General features: G+C 39.1%; 3 protein-coding genes across 3 annotated transcripts; 2 read left to right on the top strand and 1 right to left on the bottom strand.

Annotated features, from left to right (window-relative positions):
• The first annotated feature begins 914 nt into the window (after positions 1-914).
• anxa3b (annexin A3b) lies at positions 915-6487 on the top strand. Its single transcript, XM_032539052.1, has 14 exons — positions 915-1167; positions 1532-1571; positions 1659-1706; positions 1946-2033; positions 2235-2329; positions 2418-2531; positions 2818-2908; positions 3520-3599; positions 3921-3977; positions 4351-4444; positions 5203-5298; positions 5448-5506; positions 5837-5959; positions 6108-6487. The coding sequence occupies exons 2-14, from the start codon at positions 1560-1562 to the stop codon at positions 6165-6167; spliced, it is 1017 nt and encodes a 338-aa protein (XP_032394943.1). The 5' UTR covers positions 915-1167; positions 1532-1559; the 3' UTR covers positions 6168-6487.
• Positions 6488-6912: 425 nt separating this feature from the next.
• Positions 6913-17385, bottom strand: rcl1 (RNA terminal phosphate cyclase-like 1). The gene is made up of 9 exons (XM_032539044.1): positions 17118-17385; positions 16502-16573; positions 15994-16169; positions 15192-15266; positions 14947-15071; positions 13919-14044; positions 13458-13614; positions 8744-8847; positions 6913-7086 (listed from the first exon to the last, which is right to left on the bottom strand). The coding sequence occupies exons 1-9, from the start codon at positions 17245-17247 to the stop codon at positions 6933-6935; spliced, it is 1119 nt and encodes a 372-aa protein (XP_032394935.1). The 5' UTR covers positions 17248-17385; the 3' UTR covers positions 6913-6932.
• Positions 17386-17870: 485 nt separating this feature from the next.
• Positions 17871-24990, top strand: ak3 (adenylate kinase 3). Its single transcript, XM_032539067.1, has 5 exons — positions 17871-18302; positions 20240-20359; positions 20575-20747; positions 23187-23305; positions 24220-24990. The coding sequence occupies exons 1-5, from the start codon at positions 18155-18157 to the stop codon at positions 24329-24331; spliced, it is 672 nt and encodes a 223-aa protein (XP_032394958.1). The 5' UTR covers positions 17871-18154; the 3' UTR covers positions 24332-24990.
• Positions 24991-25204: the final 214 nt, after the last annotated feature.

Here is a 25204-nt window from a genome sequence, read left to right on the forward strand (position 1 = left end):
TAAAGCCAGAGTGTCACGTTCTTTATGTAGCCTTTCAAGTCTGGTTTCTCTCCAAATTGGGACAAAATAACTCAAAGTTTAGAATAAAATGATGCATTGTACTACTAAACATACTGCACAGCATTCAGTTCTCAAATAAATACAGCAAAAGACCAATCACATATTTAAGATTTGAAAAACGGGTAGTCGAATGTGAGTTGATTAAACTCTAATTCAGCATGTATATTAAGTATATTTTTTTGCAGAAATGTTTGTGGGGCCATTTGTACTATTGAAAATGTGTTTAATGAGCAGCCTTAAAGAACAACGAAAGATATGATAGGCGCCATAATGTGGCTCTTTTTAAATTTGTAACTATATCTCAAAGCCTGTTTAGTCTCATAAACTACCATAAAAATAGAATAAAAATAACAATGGGTAAACTCCAATAGTGATGGGATCTGACCAGAACAATGTGTGTGCAATCCTGAGCTTCAAAAACTTTGTCAAATGAATATATTTTATATCTCAAATAGTCAATATACTATTTTAGAAGCATTACAGAGCCTGTAACAACAGTAGTATGTGATCCTTTGAGACTGGTGGAGTTTTGTGAATTCTGAGAAAATTACTAAAGCGACTGACATTACTTTTTATTCCTCTTTGTTGTCAACTTAAGCAGGGGTTCCTGCACTCATGAGCAGCTCTACATATCTAGATAATTAACTGGAATCTGACCATGGAGTAAGTGTAGGGATGACCGTAAGAGATGCGGCCGGTTTCCTTCCTCTCCTCTGACTCATGCCCTGGGCCCTTCCCTGAAGGCAAATACGACTTTGGACCCTGTCGGTCTTAAACGGGCTAGGCTCATTACTGACGTCTAATGGCGTCCACTGTTTGACAAATGGCGTCCAGCAGCTTCTGTTACTTTTAGTGAAGTGGGCAGATTGTTGCCCAAGGGAGTCAAGTTACAAAGAAAGGTACATTTCTGTGTCTGTATCACTAAGTTGACAGGGCTGAACTGGGGCCGTGCAGAAGTGAGGAGGAGTTTATGAAAAACGTCTCCATGACTCAGTGTACTCCGCCCAGTAATGGGCGTTGCCTTTCTCAACTCTTCTGTAAGGTGTGGCGATTCTGGTAAACTGAAAATTCCTCTGATATCAATCCTGTTCTTTTACTAAACCTAAGGTAAGAAGAAAAATCCAGGGGAATGCCTTTTGATCACAGTCACCCGGATGTGCGCACCTTTATTCTGTTTGCGCTTTATTTTGCTCATCGGCAAATTGGGTTTTCCTCAGCTGTCGACAACAATGTTAAGGGTTTTTATTTGATGGAGCTCCAGTCGCGGACACAACGGATTCCCACCAAGTCATAACCCAGTGGATTTGTTTGATACCCGAAGTGGAGGCCGAACGCGCAGGCAGTAAAAGTTTCGAGGATGAGAAATGTATAGAGCAAAACTAAGGAGAAAGCAGGAGACCATAGAGCTAAAGGAATAAAACCATACGGTGATAAGAAGATGCTAATACTGTATGCTTTTTCTTTTTCCTAGTTTCAGACTTTTGTCCACAGCCACAACAATGTCTGGTTGGGTGAGTAGTTTCAAATTAGATCGTCGACTTAAAATATGAGAAATATAAAGTTGATTATTAAAGCATAATTCTCGACTTGTATTGTAGGATGACTTGGAGCTGCTCTTAGACTCCCCCTCCTCACTGACCGTGACAGTAAGTTAAACATGTTCTTACCTTTTTAGTGCCCAGGCCGATGATGATGATGAATATTTCTGGGTTGCGATTGCTTAGATGCATAGTGACAAATCCTGTATGAAAGCTTAGAATATAACATATCAAACAGAAAACACTACATATGTGTTTTCGTTTATTACACATATGGAACGTGGTTACTCGTTGATTTATTTTTGTATTGGTATGTATGAGCCTGTGAGTGTTTCTGTGTTCATCAGTCCAGTGCAAGAGGAACTGTGAAGGACAAGGCAAACTTCAAAGTGGAAGAAGATGTGTCTGCACTAAGGAAGGCCATAGAAGGCATTGGTAAGTTGATGAGTCACCGTTTTAAGTATTCTTTTAAATCAGAGGAACATGTAACTTTAACTTTAATTATGTTTTACTAAATGTGCAAATCTGCCCAATAGTAGACCAAGTTGTATTTGTAAAGGTTGAAAAGCCACAAACTCTCCAAGTGCAGTGTAAGTAAGTGGTGAGCCTGTTTTGTGTTCCCCTTCTTCTCTATAGGTACGACAGAAAAGACACTAATTGAGGTGTTGACCCAAAGAAGTAATGCTCAGCGCCAGCTTATCGCTAAAGCCTATGAGAAAGCCACAGGAAGGGTACATCAGTTGACTTTTAAATAATAATTCTGAGTGTTGTGACAAAGACAGTGGACCAACATGTGTGACATCAACGTTCCTCCATCAGACATTAGTAGCTGACCTGGAGGGCGACACCCACGGAGACTTTGAGGACTTGTTAGTAGCCTTGGTAACACCCCCTGCTGTCTACGACTGCCATGAAGTCATCAGAGCCATCAAGGTGAGATTGTGTCAGATTAACTTCAAGATGGCATGGCCCTTGCTTCAATACAGAGTCTGCATTGGCCTGTCAAAGCATCGGTGTATAAAGATACAAAAAAAAAGAGATTGTAAAGGGAGCGGAGACACACCGTTCTACATGTTTCATTTTTTTTAAACAGACTTAATTTACTTAAGATTACTTTGGATTCATGACATTTTACTATAATTACATTGTGTTGAAAGAACAGCTAAAACGTTGTCATCATTTCCTTGTGCTTATCACATTTTGTGTGTATCGCGTACAGGGAGCAGGGACCACCGAGAGTACGTTGACAGAAATCTTTGCCTCGAGATCCAACAGACAGATGCAAGCCTTGTCTGAAGCATACCTCGCAGGTTAGTATCTTCAACACTAAGTACAGAGATGGCAAAAGTACTCCCTTCCCGTACTCAAGTAGAATTACAAAATACTCAGGTAGAAGTTAGGATTTAACTTCTTTACTAATGTAAAAGGAACAAAATACAGGCTTGGAACTTTACTTAAAGTATAAAAATAAAAGTAGCCTTGCAAATGACAGACGTTTTTTATGCAAAGCTACCTGGACCACACAGAGTTACTAGAGTGCAAGCTGAGAAACTTCAGTGGACATGGAAAAAGGGCTCTTTATCTGCCATTGCCTACATTTTAAATGGATGTCTGCTAATAGGCCTGAAACATCACATCACATCATAGGATTATTGTGACAGAGACTGGGACTCCACATTAATAAGATTCTGACTGAGTAGCAAGATAACAACTCGATTGTGACTCTGAGAATTCCCAGATCCAGTTTCTACTTGAGTATAGTAACAAAGTATTTGTACTTCGTTGCTTCCTCTCTGACTAAGTATTTGTATTTTCACCGATTAGATAGTAACTGGATTATTGTGAAACAGTTGGCAAATGTTCATGATGTAACGTGTCTAGATTGTTGTGAAATCAGCCGTAATGTGCCGTTTCATTTAAGAAACTGGAAGATCGATGATTCATGATCTGCAGTCGGAGGTATCTGGAGATTACGGCAAAGCTCTGCTCATCTTGGCTGAGGTACTGGACATTAAATTAATGATGTGCTCGCATTCCCAACAAACCGTCAGACCTAAAGCATTCAATGTATTGTGGTCTGAACATTTACATCCTATCTCAAAAAAATTGATGGGATAAAAAAAATCAATCTACACCTTGTTTCATATTTCTGTCTTCAGTTAGAGGCCTGAACAGTAGAGAAAAAATAAAAATGTGTTTTCAACAAGAACTGTAAATCTTGGGGAGTGTGTCATCTGTATCAAATTGTGACATAGTATATTTAAAATGGCTCATCACTAAAATGAGCAAATGCCATGACTATTCTTCTGTTCATCCTCACAGGGGAAGAGAGACGAGAGCACCAATGTGGACGTTGCCAAAGCTAAAGCCGATGCTAAGGTAAATTCACTGCCGGTTTCTTACATACATTTAGAATACTTCTGTGTTCATCAGTGACACAGTCCAGCCACCGAGCTGGCGTGGCTACAGGTAGTTTGTACACAATGTTTTTGGGATTTAAATAAGGACAGTAACATTAAAAAAAATACTACTACAGAGCAGTTTACTTTGTGTCAGATCGGTAAGTGTGTGGTGTTGGCACACTTCAATTGTTAGTTTGACATTCATATCCTGACCTTACACATTTTTTGGGCTTAATGGAAGCCGACACCTCAGTTACCACAGCTGTCTTAACAGGTTAAATGAAAATCCGGAGGAAATATAAACTAAAGCCGTTTGTATTTTCACACTCACTCTCATTTCCCCTTTTCAGGCCCTGTATGAAGCTGGGGAGAAGAAGTGGGGGACAGATGAGGGAAAGTTTATCGACATCTTGTGCCACAGGAGTATTCCCCAGCTTCGACAGAGTGGGTTTACCCCTAACATATTTTTTCTGTACATGCCTATGTGATACAAATACAAGACCACGAGTCTGCAGGTTGTACAACAGTGGTTTGAGCTCAACACTGACATCAGCATGTCAACATACTCACAATGACAATGCTAACAAGCTGATTTTTGATAAGCAGTAATAATGTTGACCATGTTCACCATCTTAGCTGCACTCTGTGTTTAGGGCTCCTTAGCAAATGAAGCTGAGGTTGAATGTCAGTAGTATTGCAGGTATTTGGTCATAGGTATTGGACTAATTTAATAAGTTGGACATGGATGGCCCTAGATGAAAAGTAAAGGGATCAGCAAAGTTATTAGGATTCATTCTCTGGGGAACATGAATGACTGTACCAAATGTAATGGCAATCCATCCAGTTGGTCTTAAGCTACTTCACTAAACGCAAAAAATGTCTACCTCGTGGTGGTGCTACAGGTAAAAAAAACAAAAACAAATTAGGGGTAGGGCTGGGTAATATATCAATATAATATCAACATTGTGATGAGACTAGATATCATCTTAGATTTTGGATATCATAATATAATATGGCCTACATGTCTGTTCCTGGTTTTACAGGCTGCATTACAATAAACCAATATCATTTTCTTAACTTACCAGACCGATACATTAATTGTCTTAATCCACCGACCAACAGATCGACATTACCATCTTTAGCATGGCTAAAAAAAAAACTAAAAAAACTAACCTGTTTATTCCTCTGTTATGTTTTGGCAGCTCTGGTAGAGTACAAGAATATTAGTAAGAAGACTCTGCAGGAGAGCATTGAGAGTGAGATGTCTGGTAACCTGGAGAAGCTGCTTGTGGCCGTTGGTGAGTGTTGTCATATTGTCTGGCTATTTTTTTTACCCTTACATTGGCTCATTTTTTAATGCTCATTTTCATGCTGGATAAATTAAGTCATTGCACATTTGAGACACATTAAACACAAATTATTAAAAAAAAAACTTTTCTTTGTCTAGTTAAGTGTGTGAAGACCACTCCAGCATACCTGGCTGAGAGGCTTTTCAAAAGCATGAAGGTAAGCTTCACACTATGTCCATCTGTAGCACAAGGGTCTTTTTAACCCTCAAAGCCTGTGGCTCCCAAAACAAAATCCACATTGTGTGGTTCACGCTGTCCTTTTTATCCACTGCAGACAATTGTATTTGTCCCCAGTGGTGTGGAAAGGAATGTTAAGCCACTGTTATATTGCTGCTTTGACTAAATGTGCACCACTGGTTGAAATGTGTCAACAGGCTCTTAAGCAGTCACACATTAATACGGGATAATAACTGTAAACAAATGAGCATTTGATCCACCCAAGTCCAATTTGTGCCTTTGCCCCTTTCCCAAAATTTCCTTTGTCCAGGGCGCGGGGACCACAGAGTCCACTCTGACCAGGATACTAGTCAGTCGCTCAGAGGTGGACCTGCTGGACATCAGAGCAGAGTATAAGAAGCTGTTTGGATGTTCCCTCTACTCCCAGTTAGAGGTAAGTGCACATGGCCAGAGAAATGTAATATGCTCATTACACCTCAACATACTGTAAATGTTTAATAGTCTTGTGTTGTCAACATCATGTGTTCATGTGATGTGAACACAATTTTCTGTTTTTCCCCTCTATTCATGTTTGTGTGAAGTCTGAAGTGTCTGGTTATTATGGCGACGCCCTAAAACATCTAAGTGGCCAAGACGACTAACTCCTCCCAACTCCTGTGATGAAGAACATGGTGAGAACTGCGGATGGGAAGAATCGGAGTCAATGGAAGGAAAACCAGTCCTGACCTTTCCAACACCATCATACTGATACATTTGCTTGAACATAGCTGAAACTAACCTTGAACATGGCTGTAACTAACCATCTGGAAATGCTTGAATGTGGAATTCATGTTCAACCAGACAAGGCTGCGCTGACTGAATGATTAAAATACACGCGCGTGTGCACCCACACTTACTTAGAAGTATGTACATGAAGATGCTATTGAATGTATTTTAAATTTATAAAATTGTATTCCATTTGTCTGATGGCTGTCAACGCATGTACACTACCGGTCAAAAGTTTGGGGTACCAGCTGAGCTCCAGGGCAGCGGTTTTCAGATTACATTACGTGCTTACATAATTAAAAAAGGGTTCTCCAATGTTTTCTCAGTTTTTTTTTTTTTAAATATGAGATTAGTAAACACAATGTGCCTTTGGAACATTGGATGAACGGTTGCTGATAAAATGATAATGATAAAGATCAGCTGGTATTCTGTCTATAATGGAGTGGTATGGAAATTTGTAAGTGACCCCAAACTTTTGACCGGTAGCGTATTGTAACACAAATAGCATTAAAGTTGGCACACAAATAATTGAGGTCACAACTTTCACATTTAATACAATAAAAATAATGTATTCTACTATTTGTATTTGTGTTTTATGTTAGTGAGCAAAGAGCTACAAGATGTTATATAAAAAAATTGTTTTATTTAATGGTTTTGTTTATGTTGCTGTAACCAACTCCTACACAGGTCATCAGGACCTTGTCCCCTCCTTTCCTTTCGTCTTCCGAAGGCTTCTGAACCTCGATCTTAAACATGAGTTGGAAGAAATCTCTAATGTGTCTGAGGAACTCGACCCTGGAGAGACAGTGAAGGAGAGGAAAGAAAGTTCAAAAATGGGGGATGAAATTTCAGTTTCATTATTTGAGAGGGGTAGACCCTAAGTTGGATGAGAAACAGTTCAAATGTCAAAAAATAATACACAGTTGGAGAACAGAGTCTACTCCATGCAGTCTGCTACAAGTCAAGGTCTCATGCACATTACGTTCAATTCTTAAAAGGTCCCATGGCATGAAAATTTCACTTTTTTAACATTAGTTTTTTAACATTAACAATAAATCCCCAGCCTGCTTATGGTCCCCCAGTGACTAGAAATGGTGATTAGGTGTAAACCGAGCCCTGGGTGTCCTGCTCTGCCTTTGCAAAAATGAAAGCTCAGATGCTTTGCCCGCCCAGAGAATTTGGCCCGCCCATGAGAAAGAGAGAGACATCATGGCTGTCAAATGAGCAAAGTGGCAGTTGGCCAAGGCCACCCCTCCCCTCCTCAATAGCTACAGACACAGAAATGGCACGTCCTAAAGAAAGCTCATTGTGGGATTGGCTCTAGTGGCTGTAATTCTACACCACGGCTACATTTTGGGAAAGAGACTTCAGATGGAGCATTAAGGGATCAGTAAGGGTATATGAAAGCATCCAAAAAGCACCATGTCATGGGACCTTTAAAGCTGGGATGACTAAAATGTATAATGCAAAGCCAATTTATAAAAGAAAAAAAATACAAAGGTTTCAACTTCATTTCAAGTCTTTTAAAGAAAAAAACCCCATCAGCATTACCTGAGTGAGGAGTGCATTGTGATGGCACTGCCAATCTTCAGTTATCATAGTACTGTACTTGAGAGGGACACAGCACCGGTACCATGATAACTGAAAATGGACAGTTCATAGTTCACTCCTCATTCATGGTGATGTCCAAAATCATCTTTGCGTTCAATTGCTTTTTTAATCGGCTCACAAGGAATTATTCAAGTTAAAATGCATCTCAAACTGCAATATATTAATTAATTAATTACACATTCACCAAGCACACACACACTCTAAATATATTAGTTAATCATACATTGACCAAGCACGCAAACACTCTATGAACTGACACTGATCAAGTGAATGCACAGCTGGCCAAGTCCCATGATAATGAATGCATTCAAAAGCATGTGAAAAAAATGTGATACAATGTCCATTGAATTAAACCAAGACTTGTTATTTTCTGCCTTTCACATTTAAAAAAAATCTAACAAATATTCCGGTGAAATGAGCACTTTACTTACATTTTCTCTCCATTCCCCTTTGTATACGCAGAAGGCTTTCTGAGCTGTAGTCATTGTAAGAACACCTGGTTTACTGTGAACTACACTGCCCAGTGTGTTTGAAACAAACCTCTTGTTGCATGTGACATTCAATTTAGTTCAAACATTTTTAAATCCTGGCATTTTTAGTAATAATGAATTATAAACATGGAATAATGCTTGGGTTTAACAAACTGATAATAGTTACGGCCTCTGTAGTTTATTTGTCCAGCATGTCGTGCTGACGTTGAATGACGTTGGGTCGAGGATTTTGAAATGCTGTCACTTGCCAAGATTGGATAAAAAGAAGAATAAAGTGCATCTGTAGTAACTTATAAATAAGCTAAGGCGGGAGCTTTGTGTGTGTCTGTTATTGAGTGACGCTGGCTTACGTGTATGGGGAGAGGGGTCCGAGCAGAACCTTCGACACGTCCTGTTGGCCAAGGGTCATCAAGAGCAGCGCCAGGCTTTGATTGGAGGAATCCACGCAGCCACCCTAAAAACATTAGAAAGAGGGGCGATGGGTTTTAGCAACAAAAGCAACACAGAAATACATAATGGAGGTGGAGATGTTTAAAAAGGACTCGGCAACCCCTGGACAGGGAATTGATTATCTCAGGTCCAACACTGATAGCCATCTACACTCGCAAAGCATAGCGAGCATCCAAGAGAGGTGTTTGTAGGCCGGATTCTTTTTTTGCTCCGGAAACACATTTAGGTTGCTGTCTTTAAAAAAAGTGAAAACATTTTGAACCACATTTATTTACAGTTTTGTTGCGACAGGCTGGCAGATTTGAATACCTTTTAGTACTCTTATTTTTATACTTTTCCTCAATGATAGTGAACACGGTGGACATGTCATCTCTTGACAACATATTTTCCTCTTCTTTTTCTTTAATAATGCGGTGTTTCCCTGCCCCGGCTGACCTACTTGCCCTGTGCCCTATTGCTCCCTGTTTTCTTCGAATATTTAGAGGACAGAGGATCCACTCTCTGCATCCAAGTGATCACATGCTATCAGGATTACTCTGCAACAGCTATGTGCTATTCCCCAGGCTGTATAAAGAGGACTATGCCAGACTGGACACACCCAGAAGCATTTTATAAAGTAAATGAACATTAAATGTTGTCCATTCCATCGGTTTATAGTAAGCTACACAAAATCAGTTTCTTGTACTATGCATTCATTCTAACATGAATGCATGTGGCCCAGTCACGCAGTATTATGGCATCCCGACAGCTTGTCAGCAGAAATGCAATTCAATTACATAATCATATCACTGAAGCCACGGCGGAACTATAGTGACATTGTTTTTGTTTTTTTTATTGTCAATGAGGCAGATTCCTTCTACAAGTGGATATTTTATCAAACTAGGTTAGGCTGTAAATATTAACTCAAACAAATAATAGATGACTTCACCTATGCAACCTTATGAAGACCTGTACTTCGATTGCAACTGCATCGCAAATTATTTCCACCATTTTACTTCATTAATAGGCCTTGAGAGTAGCAGTATGAAGGATTGATGAAGATTCCATAGTTTGACATGGTTGGACCATAATTTACAAAGCACTTCCATCTAAATGGTTATTACAAGTATGTTTTCTGTGTATAATTTCTACTAGATATACTAGATACATGAGGGATTTTATTTTCAATTTTTTTTAATTCCAAGACATTTTACCAATACACTTTGTCTCCAGTACAAACTCAACAGTGTTCATTAAGCGTAAGAACCTATACATTTTAAAGTGTGGTTTTATCAAACTACATTCCACTAACGTATTCCACAAAGTTGAGAGCACATTATGTTGACTATCGAAAAATGTGTTGTGCCTGAGCACACTACCTTTGTGTGCTGCTGTTCTGGGCTATAAAAGTTTAAACTTACAAACTTACATTTTCAGCTTTCCCCCGTTTTTGTTTGGCATATCCTTTTCAACATGCAGCCCCACTTCAGTAAAAAATAAGAAATATGTAATGCAATAACATCATTTCTGACAGCTAGTATCAGGCCCTGCCTTCCAGCGCAAAAGAAACAAAAACAGTTGAGATCTCCCAAGAGGCCAGCAGCCACCAACGGCCACGAGGCGATATGGAAAAGTCCCGTGAATCCTTCGACTAAATGACAACCCCATTTCAAACAATCAAAGTGAAACAAGAGATGAAACTCAAGCATTTGATGGAATAAAATGGAAAATCAAGGGTAATTTCCAGGAATATACGTGACCTAAGCCTGTAAAACACTTTAAAAGAAAATTGAGTAGATGTCACAGGGTGAAATAAAAAATAGATAAAAAAAATAAATTATTAATTTATAAATTATTAATAAACAAATTCTGGGGGGAAATATTAATGATAAATCCTTGTTTTGCATTTGATTTTAAACTAATTCGACACCATTCTGACTAAAGTAGAAAAACAAAACAATAACATTTTCTGAATTTAGTGAGAACACTAAACAGAAATAGTGTTTTTTTTTTTAACATTTCATACCTGGGTAAACAGTAACGGGTTTCATAGGACCCTTGCCTCATATTCTGAATGTCTTCAGGCTCATTGTGTAACAACTACTATGGTCTTTCTCTTAACGTGTAGCTCTGAAGCTGTATATACACACACACACACACACACACACACACACACACTCACAAAAATAGCAAGACATTGGCATAGTAACATTCTAACAAAGCTCTTCATACATGCATACACAAAGCCAAGTTAGTGATCTCTTTAAGAAAAATCTAAGATTGTTTAACATTAAAAACTCAACCAAACATGAACTACTTACATGAGCTCCTGTCCAGTGTTGATGTTGCTTCTAAAAACAAAATGTCCATCGTGTAGCTTTGGTTTACTACAAGAGGACTGTACTGATTAACCACTAAACAAACATACGCACACGATACAGAGCGCCTATGCCCTTTAACGCGAATCCAGCCAATTTCTTTTCCTTTCCCAGTTTTCAAAAAGTAACTATTCCAGCACAAGTCACACATCCCTTTTACTCTGGTGTCATCTTTTCTCTTCTGAGCTGTTGCGATCGCCTTGCTCTCCTGCTACAGTTAGGTATTAAAATCAGCAGTTATTCAAATGCTGTTCAGTTTCTGATCTGGTGAATCTACCCATTCTACCAGCTGCCTTTTATGAAAAAAGGAACACTTTTTTCTTCTTTTTTGAACTGGAATTTTTTTTTTAGTCCACCACTCTCTGAGGCTGCTAAAGAGAAAGTTACCAACTCCATTGCTCGGAGTTAAGAGGATCCATCCAACAGTATTCCTGTTTCAGAGTTAATCAGCACTACCCTGAACAGCTAACTGGACTCACATGACTCCTATGAGTGAGGGCTGAGAGGCAGAACCATGTGGAGGCAAACTAAAGTCACACAATTACTGGATCAAATTGTACATATACTGATGAAGTGGGCTCTATTTTCCAACTATGTGAAATTCTGTGTGCCAATATGTGGTTTTAGTAACAGCCAAGTTAGTTTGTCTTGCAACTACTAATGTAAGTCACACCTGGGAAAATACTACATGGGTAGAAATATGAGCAGAGATAAAGCCTCATTCATCAAGCCTGTTTCAGCTGACACGTCACCTTACCAACTAAAACAGGAAGTGACCTTTGACCTCTGCACAGACATATCTGCATGTTGAATGTAGATAATGTATTCAGAGTCTCAAGGTCTTTATTTTTATTTCATCATAGACATTTTTTGGTTTAAAAATGCATTTTTTTTTTTTAAGTCTGTTTTTATTCATAATGGCATTTTTGTCAAGGACACTTATTTCATAATGAAATGTGGGTTGCCGCCAACTGTGAATTAGCCTCTGTTGGCTCAGCAAAACATCTTTAGAAATGTCAATAAATGGGACAATGTGGCATTAAACAAAAGTGTCACTATAAAAAAAAAAAATTAAAAATCAGACTCGACAGGACAAGAAACTTCTTAATAGACAGACAGACAGACAGACAGACAGACAGACACGAGAGGAGAAGGGACGCTTTGTGACCGGCAAGCAAAAATATTTGTCTGGTGTGAAAGGCCAGGTACACAATCAGGCTTGTATCTACGCTACACGACACTGACCCCTGCGGTGTGTTCCCGGTGTGAGACTCTAATGTGTTCTGACTGTCTATGTCAGGTATTCCCCAAAAAGTTTCATTCGTCTGGCAAGAGGACAAAAACTGATTCCACAGCTGCCGTATGCAAGGCAATTAACACCTGATGGCAACCTCTAGTGATAAAGTAATATTTCTGACAAAAGGTTTAACTTAGCATAGTATCATAATAATACTACATAATTCACAGTGGAAAAGCCAAACAGTACAAAAGGTAAATGACCTTTAAATGTCAAATTTGTTTTCAACGTAAAAGTAATGACTCTGCACACAATCTTAGAAAAATATATCCCTCCAAAAATATCCAAAACTAAATTCGATTTGGATGTATTCTCTAAACCATTATCAGACTTGTTGAAGATGATTATGGACAAGTAACCATTGTGCCGGCTTGAATTACGCAAATTAAACAGGATAGGCTTGGTATTATGAATAGCAGTTGCTTTGTGGATCAGTTAGGAGGTGAAAGAGCTCTCAGTTGCCTGAAGTATTAATGTAGCAAAGCCTCGTGTTTGCCAATTCTTACCTGATGTCATCTACTGCCTGTCTAAAACCAAAATAACACAGAGCACATTTTCACGGTAGGCTTAAATACAAATATAAATCAATATTGTGCCTTTCCTTGTCTAATTACAGATGCTGCTGTTGGGTGTTTACAGGCACAAGGCCTGTTTGCGCAAAGGCTGAAAACATTGGCCAGCTTCCTGAGTGTCTACACCTGTTCACAATGAAATAAATCGTGTAAACCCTCTTCCCAACAGCCCAAGCCTGTTAAAGGAGTGCGGAATGAAGGACAAAATGACATATGGAATGAACACTAAATGAACATTCAAAATTCATGTCAAAGACCAAAATAAATCTGATTCCAGGTAGAGAAAACTGAAATCTGAATATTTTCGAACCCCAAAAACCACAACACTGACATGTGTATGTGTGTGGAATGAGTATGTACTGTATATGAGTTTTTTTGCAGTACTTACCCGATGAACCTCCTCCAAAAGTAGTTTGGCACAGTTCCTGCCAAGGTCTTCTGGTAGCATGGGGTCTCCCTGACCCTGCGGCATGGACGACATCTCAGCACTAAGGAAGGAACCATTCAGCGTCTCTGCCACCAGGGTCAGACCAAAACCTGGAGACCTGCGGTTAACCAACAAAAATTACTTTGTGTCTTTCTCTGAATAATCTGGGATAATTGAGACTTTGTTAGTAAATGCACAAATATTGTTTTTTTCCGGGCTATGTTTACATACATACATACATACATACATACATACATACAGTACTGTATGTACTGGTATGGTTTGTCTATATGAATTTTACAGCATGAAAGTCTGAGGACTGAAATGTTATGAATAAAGTGAGCACACTTCACAAACAGTGAGTAGGGTTTATTTTACTATCAAGTAATGGCCCTGTAATTAATTAATGTTTAGCTACTCACTTGCCAGAGTTGGCTCCTTTCATGTGGTCGGTGTGGATGTAGATGTCTGGAATGAACTGGTTGAGGACGCCCCTGGCTGACTCCACTATCCTGTTAGCCATCTGAGGAGAAACTCGAACCGAATATCTGGGTTTAGACGGTCAAGGACCTTTGATGACTCATACGCCAGTAGGTTTAACTTAAAGCTGAAAGAGCACAAACTTAAGACATTGACAAAGTTCAGTTTCTGCCAATCATTATCGCCAAAAATTTTCTTGTTCAAGCTTCTCCAATGAAGAGGATTTGCTTCTTTTATCTGCTTATTAACATTGTAAACTGAATATCTTTGGCCTTTTGACTGTTGGTCAGACAAAACAAGACAAGTGTCAAAAACTGTGATTCCCTACTATTTTCTGACATTTTGATAAACAAAAGGATTACTCAAGAAAAATGGTCATTGGATTAGACCAGGGGTGTTAAACATTTTTTAAGCCAAGGACCCCTTAGCTGAAAGAGTGATAGTGTAGGGACACCCCTACTACATTTACTGTATAAAATTAAGTTGCATTGCAACTGGGCCGGATGGATGAAAATGAATGGCGGTGACTCCTTAAGCTTAACTGTATGGCTACCATAGTGGCTACCTTACCTATAGTATACTTATCTTCAATGTGTACATTACATTACAGGTTTGTTTTCACAAATAGGCCAATTTATCTTTGTTATTATAATGTAAAGAAATCCTCTTAATGTATCTTTTCAGACTTATCTTAATCTAAAAAAAAAAAAAAAAAAAAAAACTAAAAACAACAACTTTCAAACCATAATTTCTTTTAAACATAATTTGGAAGCCCCCCTGAACTAACTCTGAGGAACCCTAAAGGGTTCCGGCCCAACTGTTGAATATCTCTGGATTTGACAACAAATAAAAATAGGACTGAACTGTAAAAAAAAAAAAAAAAAAAAAGCTTTTAAATAACAGTTTTTATCACATCACTTTTGTTTATAGATTAAAAAAGGGGTCATGACTGTGAGCCTGAGAAGGATACGCCACTCCTCTGATCCTTTTGATCTTTGCTGGGTCTGTCAGTTGCACTGGCCTGAGGGTCCTGCGGACGGGACATGTAAAAACTACCTCTCCTCCCCCACCAGGCGCCATACCCCTCTTCACCACCTGGGAGAGCAGGAACAGAGAGAGTGAGAGATAAGGATAGGTCGACTTGTTTTTGAGCAGCAGCACTATAATGTAAAACATTACACCATGCTCATCAGTAGACCACCATTGTGTCCTCACCTTGAGATCAAAGCCCTCTCCATCAATACCAAACTTCTTCATCAGAGGGAGAGCTGTGGACTTCAGCATGTCAACCTACAGGAGACAGTGTTTACATCCTTAAAACATGCTTCTGCGTCTTCACAGGGTTGAAAATGCCTATGATGAACCATTTCCCAACACAGCAACACACCGTTTCCATGACAACACCTCTCTCTAGTGTCTTTCAATGCTTTCTCGTCTGTGGTTTATACACATTGAAACAATGAAGCTCAGAGAGAGAAAAAAAAAAAAGAAGAAAAAAAAAAAAAAAGAATGACAGAGACTCCCCTGCTGTAACAACACATCAAACATGCAAATGAACTCAGAGGCAAAATGGATGTCATAATGAGAACAGACTGTATTTGCAAATGTATAATGTGAACCACAAACTGAACATCATCAAACTTTCTCAAGTCAATATACAAACTTCCGGTTTGATGTAAAAACCTGACTATGCTTCAGACCTGTTATGTTCTTTTCAAAAATTCTCCACCTCAGAAATCAAATATGCAGTTTGTAACGACACCTACAGCGTTGATCTGAGCTGAGATATAATTGCATGAAATGATGTGTGCACTAGAGGGTAGTGCACATTTGGATTTGGGAGGTGTGCCTTTTACCCAGAAATTCAACGTAAACTTTGACATTTTTTGCAGAAGAATGCTTAAGCTCCACCCACCCAGTGTGAGCATGAGCTACATAAGTCACACTTAAATTCAAAGGAACACAATTAAACAAGAAGTAATAGAAGATGATAAGATGCATGCATGTGTGTCCTCACCGTCGGGTCAGTGGGATCGTTAGTGACTCCCCTCAGTGTGGCCTTAAGAGAGGTCTTCATGAATGGAGCCAACATGAGCAGGGCTTCCAAATAGTAGCCAACAGAGCGCTGTAAGTTACAGTCATGTTCAACAGAGCCACCATACAGCAAGCCAGGCTGGTAGAATAGCACAGTACCTTGTGAAGACAGACATATAGGGACAGTAAGTGAGTCCATAATGTAGTGGGTGGTAGTTTACAGTGTTATAACGGAGCCACTGAATATCACTACAGTTGAACTTAACATCACTGCCACAGAGAGCAAAAACGAGATGTAAAAAAAATGATAAGAGAGCAAGAATACTGAACAGTAAATTATTAAAATCATATAATTATACCTGGGTCCATCTGCTGGTGTTGAACAACACTGAAATGACTCTGCTATCCTCTGACAGTAAACAGTAATTAGATAAACCACACAGATTGTGAAAAAGTAAACACTATAGTCATATCCTAATGATACCACTGACCTGTTTGGTTAATCTCTATTCTGGAGCCATTGGTCACTTTGTCTAGCAGTCTGATGAGGCTGGCTTCAAAATCTGGAGAAGGCAAGCAGAAAATATGTTCAGTTAGTCGAACCAAACATCTTCCAACAGCAGAATCCGTGGATGAAAGCCATATTTTCTCAAATCAAAGGCGAGTCACACACACACACACACACACACACACACACACACACACACACACACACACACACATATATATAAACAAGTATGTTGGGGTAAGCTAATGCCTTCTTTTTATATTTTGCCCACAGCACAAAAACATATGGAGTCAAAAAAGTGGATTAAATATGCCTGCATACTGTTGGAACTTCTGAAGATCCTCACTCACATATGCCAAGATAGGTCCCTCTTATATTGTCAAAAAGAGCTCTGCAAAAACTGCTTCAATGCTCTTGACCAGTATAACACCGGCATAACTTTACACATTGAGGTAAGAATGTATTTATCTCACATTTACACTACTGTCCCATCGTTTCCACACTTCTGACGACCAGTGATAAAACACACTCCCAACTGCGTAACAGCTAGCACGTTAGCCACCGAGCTAACTGCGACGCCACATGCAACTGCAACTCACCGCGGAGTCCCGGGTTGTCATCTTTAGACCGTATGTTTTTTATTTTAACACGCTTCCCGCTGAGTGTGGATAAAACTAGCCGTTGTCTAAAGAAATTGCAGCCGTCGTAAGCGAGCCCGTGGCTTGCCATGTTATTGTTGTTTCTGCCTGGCGTCAGTGGAGATCCACGTGTGTTTATCCTGGAAAACGTTGATGGGAGGTGATGATACGGCAAAACAGGAGGTACAAAAAGGTTTTTTTTAAGGGCACGTCGCCGCACTGAACCACTAGGTGGCGTCAGATAACGATTTATGAAAGCACAGTGGGCGTGGCTTAATAACATCTTTACGTCTTAAAGGCACAAAACGTAATCAAAATGTAAACAAATGGGTTACCACTAGCCTATCTGTAAGGATTGTCTTTTATCTTTCTTCAATAGGCTATAAAGTGTTGTCATAAAATGCAGTGAATTGAAACCATATTTAAATACACAGACTCACACAATGATTAAATCTAGCCCCGGACGTTTTCTGAAAGTGTTATTTAATCAGGAATGTCTTCTCCTCTCTTTTGTTTTAGAAGCTGAAAAGAGAGTGCAGATTGGTTGTTGTTCAACCCAGCCTGCATGCCAATCTGCAGCTCTGTCCGTTGAGAGAATTAAATCTAGGCTGGGAAGGGATTAATCACCGAAACCTTGCCAACAAGCTTTTTCCCTCCGTAGATGCAATTACATAACCGCGTTATACATCTCCAGTAAACAGTAAACGCTCATTTCGCTTATCAGGAGTATTCTCCTTTTGGCCCCGCTGCCACTGTGCTGGCTGCTCATCTTCTTCTTCCTACTCCTCCTCCTGCTAGTCCTCCTCTTCCTCCTCATTGTGTTTCTGCAGGGAAATGCAAGTCTAGGTCCAGTGAGAGTCTCGACTGGCTGCATAAAGACGCGCCTACTCCCGGTTGCGCACTTCTTAAGAAAGTATACGTGTCCGAGTCTCGTCTGAGCATCCAGAGGGGTTTCATGGGAAGGATTAAACTCAGTTTGAACAAGCAATCGTCCAGAGATGGTTCTTCACAGGATTTTTCGTGCTGTCATTATGGGACCTCCGGGGTCGGGGAAAGGAACAGTGTCTGGGCGCATAACTAAAACTTTTGGACTGAAACACATTTCCAGTGGGGACATTTTGAGAGCCAACATCAACGCCAAAACCGGTAAGGTAGTGACGTTCTAGCTATATCTCACACACATACCAAGGCAGTAGATATGTGATCTTAACTCACATCTACACTTCTCGAAATGTTTTTAGAAGCCAAGATCCTGCAACAAGATCATTTCAGGTGTGGTCTGTTTAACAAAAAGAGACCTTAGACATGTTATTTAAAATCATTGTTTTATGGACGTTATCACTGTTAGAAAAAAAAAAGACTACACATTTTACTATCATGCTTAAAACATAAGCGGATTACTATTATACACAAACAAGAACACTACAGGAAGTTATACTGTCATTGCAGTTGGTTTTCTGGACTGCTGTGATAAGAGCACCACTCCTATACCAGTTAGATTTATTATCTGGCTGCGACATACCACCGAGGTTGAATAGAAGAATCGGTGGTCTTTTTAGCCAAGGTCAGTTGGTTTTCAGGGTTATGGAGCGTGCTGTTTTATGTTTATACTGGAAACACTAGAACTCAACATTACCTGAGCGTTGGAAGGAGGCATACTTCTCAATATCACCTTGGATGATAATAAAGAGAGGTGTAAAGATAAGGAAGACTGCACCTTTGTTCCTTAAGAGGAGGGCCTACAGATGAAGAGGTGTGTTTTCACTGCTGTTTGACAGAGGAACTATATGTTCACAAAAGTAATGCAAGGTTAAAGTGGGATTAGGTCTCCCGCAATGACTGTTGTACAACACAATCAAACTTCTCTGTTATACTGACACACTGTACACTTGTAGACATTTTCAAGTTCCTCAGTTGAACCAGAACCTTGTATTGTCGGCAGCTGAGCAGTCAAAGCGGTTCTTTTTGTCTTTCCCAGCTCAAATTTGCCCAAACAGTCCATGGATCTGAACCAGTGACCTTAGATTCCTGAGACCGCCTCTCAAACCTTCTCACAAGACATACTGGACATGAAAAATGACTGTTTGGATGTATAACTCATTACATGACGCTTATCAGTTACAAAAGCCTCCTAATAGTTGTATCTTGCAATACTCGCCTTGCTAAACTGGTAACCATGCAACAACGCCTTTGCTTTCTAGAGAACTTGTTCTGGGTTCAGTACTCAAAGCATACTGGTGTGCCTTCTTCATGTATTACATGTGTTATATCAGAGGAAACAGCAACTCATTCAGTCACATCAACATAGAATAGCGGTTGTTGCTGTAATAATGTATTTGCTTCCTAAACTTCTAGTTATTTGTCATATGTATTTTATTGTCAATTTTACCCTTTTTATTTTTTATTTGACCCATTTACGCTTTTTTTTCTTATGGTAACATCACAGCAGTGTTCAGAACATTCAGGTCATTTCTGCAAGGCTTGTCAGCAAATTTCTTTCTTCAGCTGGACTCTGACCAATTAAAGTGGAAGTGATAGAAAAAAAGAAATTCTCAAGCAGATTATCACGTTAAATTAGGTAGCTTTATAGCAGAACAATGTTAATAAGTTATATATTACGTTGTCTTCAGACCCACAATGTCAAGACTGCCCTGACGTATCAGTTGGAAACTGGCTGGATTTTTGTGTGCAGTTCTCTGTAATTCAGCATGACATATTATATGTTTGGATCTTTTTCACCAAAAAACAGTTCTGTGGTGTTATATAATTCTTGGCTACAGGATGTGTTTACAACGATGGACACTTTGCAAACACTGCCAGAGTGGAAGTGTTGAAGGAGGAAACGGCTACAAACATACAAACGCTTAGGCTATTTTTTTCTTTTTTTTACTGGAGAAAATTGATGTTATTGATGTGTTTGGCAAGCAGGTACAGTTCATCTTTTATACTGTGGTTCAAGTTAGGAAAAAAAAACTGTGTTACAGACATTGTTATAAACAGCAACCCCATCTCATTGTGTGTGTGTGTGTGTGTGTGTGTGTGTGTGTGTGTGTGTGTGTGGTGTGTGTGTGTGTGTGTGTCAGAGCTCGGTCTGTTGATGAAGTCCAGCATTGATCAGGGTCAGCTGGTACCTGATGACATCATGTGTCGTCTCATCCTGAGTGACCTGAGAGCAATGAGCCCGAGCAGCTGGCTGCTGGATGGTAGGACCACTAATGTCACCTGGGAAACGATTGTTAGCAAAAACGAGTATTATCAGCATTGTTTGTTAAAGATCTTAATACAATCGTAAGATAATTCATGATCTTTTAAATGTATGTCTTATGCTATTAAGTTCAAATCTCGGCATGGTTATTTTAAACCTCCTTCTTTCCTGTACCTTTTGCCTTGCTTTCCCCTGTCCATCCGTCTCTACCAGGTTTCCCTCGTACAGCGTTCCAGGCCGAGGCTCTGGATGACGCCTTCGGTGTGGATACAGTCATCAACCTCAACGTACCTTTCCACACGATCAAACAGAGGCTCACCTCACGCTGGACTCACCTTCCCAGCGGCAGAGTCTACAACATAGATTTCAACCCGCCTAAAGTTCTTGTAAATGCATCCCCTCTCACCTCTTACTCCTTCCTTGTTTGAGTTTCTGGTTTTCAGACATCAGTGCAGAAAATATAGATAATATACAGTATAATTGTTTCATTTTTATGCATGATATTGGAACTCCAGTTTCTGACTGTTTTCCTGCAAAAGATTTTTGAAGATTTATCTCTTGTAAAATCATTTTCATTGAAGTTATTTTTGACCAACATCATTTGGAAGCCTGCTGCATCCTGTTTCCATGACTACAGACAGCGTTGTCTGACACAGGCAACTACTTTCTGTAGAAAACAGTATCTGGCATCGACATTACCAAGTTCTCTTTTACAGACTTTTGGTCATTTTACATATTGATTTTAACCTTCCAACATTATTTTTTACATTTATTAGAAACTAACAAATTAAGCTTTTCAACTAAGATGTCTACCTTGATAGGCTCAATTGATTGGTCCATTAGTAAGTATTATATATTATACATATTTAGCCTATAACATACATATTTAGCCTATAACATACATAATTAGCCTATAACATACAGTTGGGTTGACAAAGTTTTGGGGTTTGTGTTTCTGTGTAACTGATGAATGATTCCTAACTAATGTGCCTGTAGTCATGTGTTCTTCCTGTGGCAGTGATTTGCAGCTTGTGTTCTGCTAGATATTCTGCACAGTCCGGAGGAGTAACACATTCATAGTTAATTATTGGCTTCAGTCTACTTTTCACAGTCCTGCTTGAGAGAGAAAAATGTAACAGAATGACCATAAAAAAGCAGAATAGAACCAATGAGGTTAAGGGTTTAAAATGCCAGTATTTCTTCTTATTTTTTGTTCTTTACCTTCCAAAACTAATAGTGAAAACTGAGTCAGTAACATCTGACTTAAGCTTTCAGAACAACTTGAATTGCTTGAGGCTTGAATTCAGGTGTTGCACATGTGAATCATTCATTTCATGCAGATCTTTTGGGACAGCACATCCATGCTGTTACTTTGCAACCAAGGAGTGCTCTTTAGGGACTGTGTAAGCTCCCTGAGTAAACTGAAGACACTGTCAAATTCCTGGAACTGTCTATGCATGTTTCATAACAGCATCTCCTGCTGAAATATACAAGAGGGTAGATTGATAAAATGAAGGGTTGTCGCTGGTAATAATATTAATGTTCCTCACACCATTTCCATGTGGTGCAGGTTTCTATTTAGATTGTCTTGAGATAGTAGCGAAATGTTTGGACACTCAGACTTTCATTTTTCCTTCTAGTCTAACTGATGAAGTCATTTCGAAACCCCTGAGGCTGAATTGTAGTCATGCTAGCGTCTCCAGAGATGGCAATGTTTGTCTGTTGGTTGGTCGGTCCAACAACTACTGAATGGATTTCCATCAAGTTTTGTGAAGACATTCATGTTCCTCAGATGATGAAACCTTTTGACTTTTTCTCGAGTACTACCAAGTCAAAAACCTTTCTTTGTCCAATACTTAAATTTATGACCAAACACCTGCAAAATTAATGACATTCCCATCAGCCCCAGTGGTACTTAGTGTTTAGTGTTTGTTAGCAAATGTTAGCGTGCTAAATTTACTTCAAATGATGAACATGTCAAACATTACCTGATAAACATCAGCTTGTAAGCTTGTCACCCATGTGGTGTCAAAAAATGATATAAAATCCACTTAGAGATGAGATGAAGACTTATTTCCACAACATGGAAATGTCCCAGGTGTAAATAATAGCATTGATTATGGCTGATCTCTATTTAGCTGCTTCAGTTTCAATGTCCCTGTATCGTAAATGCTGGCCCATTGTTACACTTTCATAACTTGAATAGAACCGAGCCGTCGTTAATGTAATTAATAACACCTGTACTGTAAAAACAGTACCGGTGTAAAACAGCCCTGTAGTTTTGGTTAACATACTGTAAAAGATATAACGTTGTCATACTTTCTGCTGCTGTTTCTGTTTGAGATCATTATTAGGGAATTGACCAATGCGCTATTCTGGCTTATGTTTAAACCCTACATGTATACCATAGCAACATAGAGATACCATGTCACAGAGTTGAAATGAAAGAAATGGTGTTATCACTAAGTCTACCCACATAACGTCTTTCAACTTTATTCAGCTTTGCTATCATCAGCCTTGTGGCTCCCTAGCACGTGGCTTTTTTTCTTAGCAGTGTTTCACATTCCAGATTCCGTGCGGTATCTGGGTTTGGGCTGGAAAAATCCTAGCTGGAAGTTACAGTGCTCCAACATTTCATAAGCAACTCTGTCTCAGAAGGTTTCTCACGTGTTTTTTGGTATATGATAATTCCTATTATTACACAGCAGGAATGAAAAAAAATCTCCATTTGCAGCTTGCCAAAAACATGCATTTAAAAGTACTATTACAGCATTTTGCAGAGTTGTAGTTTTTAACTAATTAACGTGTTGATGTGTTTTCTCCAGGGTTTGGATGATGTGACAGGGGAGCCTCTTGTCCAGAGGGGCGATGACACACCAGAGACAGTCACACGGAGACTGAAGGCCTATGAAACCCAGACAGAGCCTGTCTTAGAGTATTACAGGTAGGAGATATGGATCAAAATACATCCACCTACTTATATACAGTATATGTAGATGTGCTTAAAACAATTACCTATTTTGCAGCACTACAAAGAGACCATGAGGAAAAATGGGAAGATGTTAGACTGCATTGCCTCGTGTTATCTCACTGAAGTGTAAACATAAATGAACCACCTTAAGTCCTCCCTACACATTCTTCACAGTTGCTGGCATGACTGAAAATGGTGACACATTTCAAAGTGACACACTGCTATTAATTAAATATACGCAAATTTAAAAACATATTATCTTTACCAGCATCAATACAATCCAAGAAAAAAATCCCCAAACTACAAATACCAGACTCGTGAGCTTGTGGACCCAGTTTGCAAGAACATGCATGATAGTTTCTATTCTTGCACCCCCCTTTCCTCAAAAGCTACAGACTCAGAAATGTCACGTCCTAAGGAAAGCTCATTGTGGGACTGGCTCTAGTGGCTGTAATTCTGCACCAAGGCTGAGACTTCAGATATGGTATTAGGGGACCACTAAGGCCTGTATAAAAGCATCCAAAGAGCACATGTCATGGGACCTTTAAATGTTACAGTTACAAGGCTGTTGTTTAGTAAATCTATCACTGCCAGCGCTGTACTGTTCATCTTAAGTTAGACTTTTTTTCTACCAAAAATGTTTTGCGCTGTTAAACAGTTAAAAGGGGGTGCAATATTAAAAAACGTTTAAGAAACACTGCTTGAAAGGATTAGAAAATACTTTGATTGCTGTTTAATAGGTTTTATTTGCTGTACAGCATATGTTAAGCTAGTAGTCACAGTTCTCTGCACATTAAAAAATTGATGAAGTGATGCACGTATTTTTTCTAATTGCTGTGTCATAAAAGCAATTTACATAGTAACTGTACTGTTTAATTTTCTTGCAGGAGTAAAGGTGTACTACAGATCTTCTCTGGGACTGAAACCAACAAGATTTGGCCGCACGTCGAGGCTTTCCTTAACGGAAAACTCTACTCGGTTAAACAAAACGTTGCATAGAAAGCCTGAACAGAGCAAGAAGGGTTATTTTACCAGCCTAAACCACTCCGTACGCACCATCCAATCATGTGCCACTTTCTGTGAACCAAGAGGAGAGCCATCTGTGCAATAATATATTAAGAATGTTAAAAATGAGGTGCAAGCTCATACAGTTCAGCTCAGGAGCGATAGTAAGACTGCAGATAAGTTGGGAAACTCTCAGGATGTGTGCTTAAAATCCTTAACATTAACCCTTAGATTTTCCACGGATTGTATTTTTATTTAATGATGTGCCTTTATGAAACCAGGAGACGTTGCTGTATCTAATATCAAGGCAACGTTTACAAGAAATTGTAAATTTCAAAAAATTACAAAAGTTACTAAAAACAACACTGAAAACAATGAACAAACACAACAAGATATTTTGTGCTTAATGAAAGATTTTTCTGTTTTCTCTATTAGAAAAATTACCATAGGGAATTGTGCCATGTTATACAAATGACTGTATATTAACTTTTGCACTCAAGTGCCTTTTGCTGCTTTTGGAATGTAACAGGTAGCTCAGTGAATGTAGTTTGTAAATATGTTTTATGAATATGGACCACATATTGAATGATGTATGAACCACACTTGTTATATTGAATATGTTTAATTAAACATTGTGTAACAGCTTCTTTTAACCACTGTGAGTCTTAATTGTGTTGACTCTGAAATTCACGTTGTTTTATTGGCAGTTGTCTCAGGTCTAATGAACAGTATAAATATAAATTCAGTGGCTTGTTCAGATGAGTTGTATTCACAGCGTAGTGGAGAAAGAAGCTCTCAAGAAGCTGACCAGAATGAGTTTTCTGGGTTTTATAAAAAGAAAAGAAAACAACAGTATAACAAAAGCTA

The sequence above is a fragment of the Etheostoma spectabile genome, chromosome 16 (genome assembly GCF_008692095.1).
Source record: "Etheostoma spectabile isolate EspeVRDwgs_2016 chromosome 16, UIUC_Espe_1.0, whole genome shotgun sequence".
Lineage (NCBI taxonomy): Eukaryota > Metazoa > Chordata > Actinopteri > Perciformes > Percidae > Etheostoma > Etheostoma spectabile.

Excerpts from the sequence above, each read along its gene's own strand:
- rcl1 (XM_032539044.1), bottom strand. The coding sequence starts at position 17,247 with ATGGCAAGCCACGGGCTCGCTTACGACGGCTGCAATTTCTTTAGACAA. Across the intron at positions 15,072-15,191 it reads GAGAGGGCTTTGATCTCAAG|GTGGTGAAGAGGGGTATGGC; the intron begins GTGAGGACACAA and ends CTGCTCTCCCAG. Across the intron at positions 14,045-14,946 it reads AAAAGGATCAGAGGAGTGGC|ATATTCGGTTCGAGTTTCTC; the intron begins GTATCCTTCTCA and ends GTCTAAACCCAG.
- anxa3b (XM_032539052.1), top strand. Across the intron at positions 2,532-2,817 it reads AAGTCATCAGAGCCATCAAG|GGAGCAGGGACCACCGAGAG; the intron begins GTGAGATTGTGT and ends TATCGCGTACAG. Across the intron at positions 3,600-3,920 it reads CTCTGCTCATCTTGGCTGAG|GGGAAGAGAGACGAGAGCAC; the intron begins GTACTGGACATT and ends TCATCCTCACAG.
- ak3 (XM_032539067.1), top strand. The coding sequence starts at position 18,155 with ATGGTTCTTCACAGGATTTTTCGTGCTGTCATTATGGGACCTCCGGGG. Across the intron at positions 18,303-20,239 it reads CAACATCAACGCCAAAACCG|AGCTCGGTCTGTTGATGAAG; the intron begins GTAAGGTAGTGA and ends TGTGTGTGTCAG. Across the intron at positions 20,360-20,574 it reads GAGCAGCTGGCTGCTGGATG|GTTTCCCTCGTACAGCGTTC; the intron begins GTAGGACCACTA and ends CGTCTCTACCAG.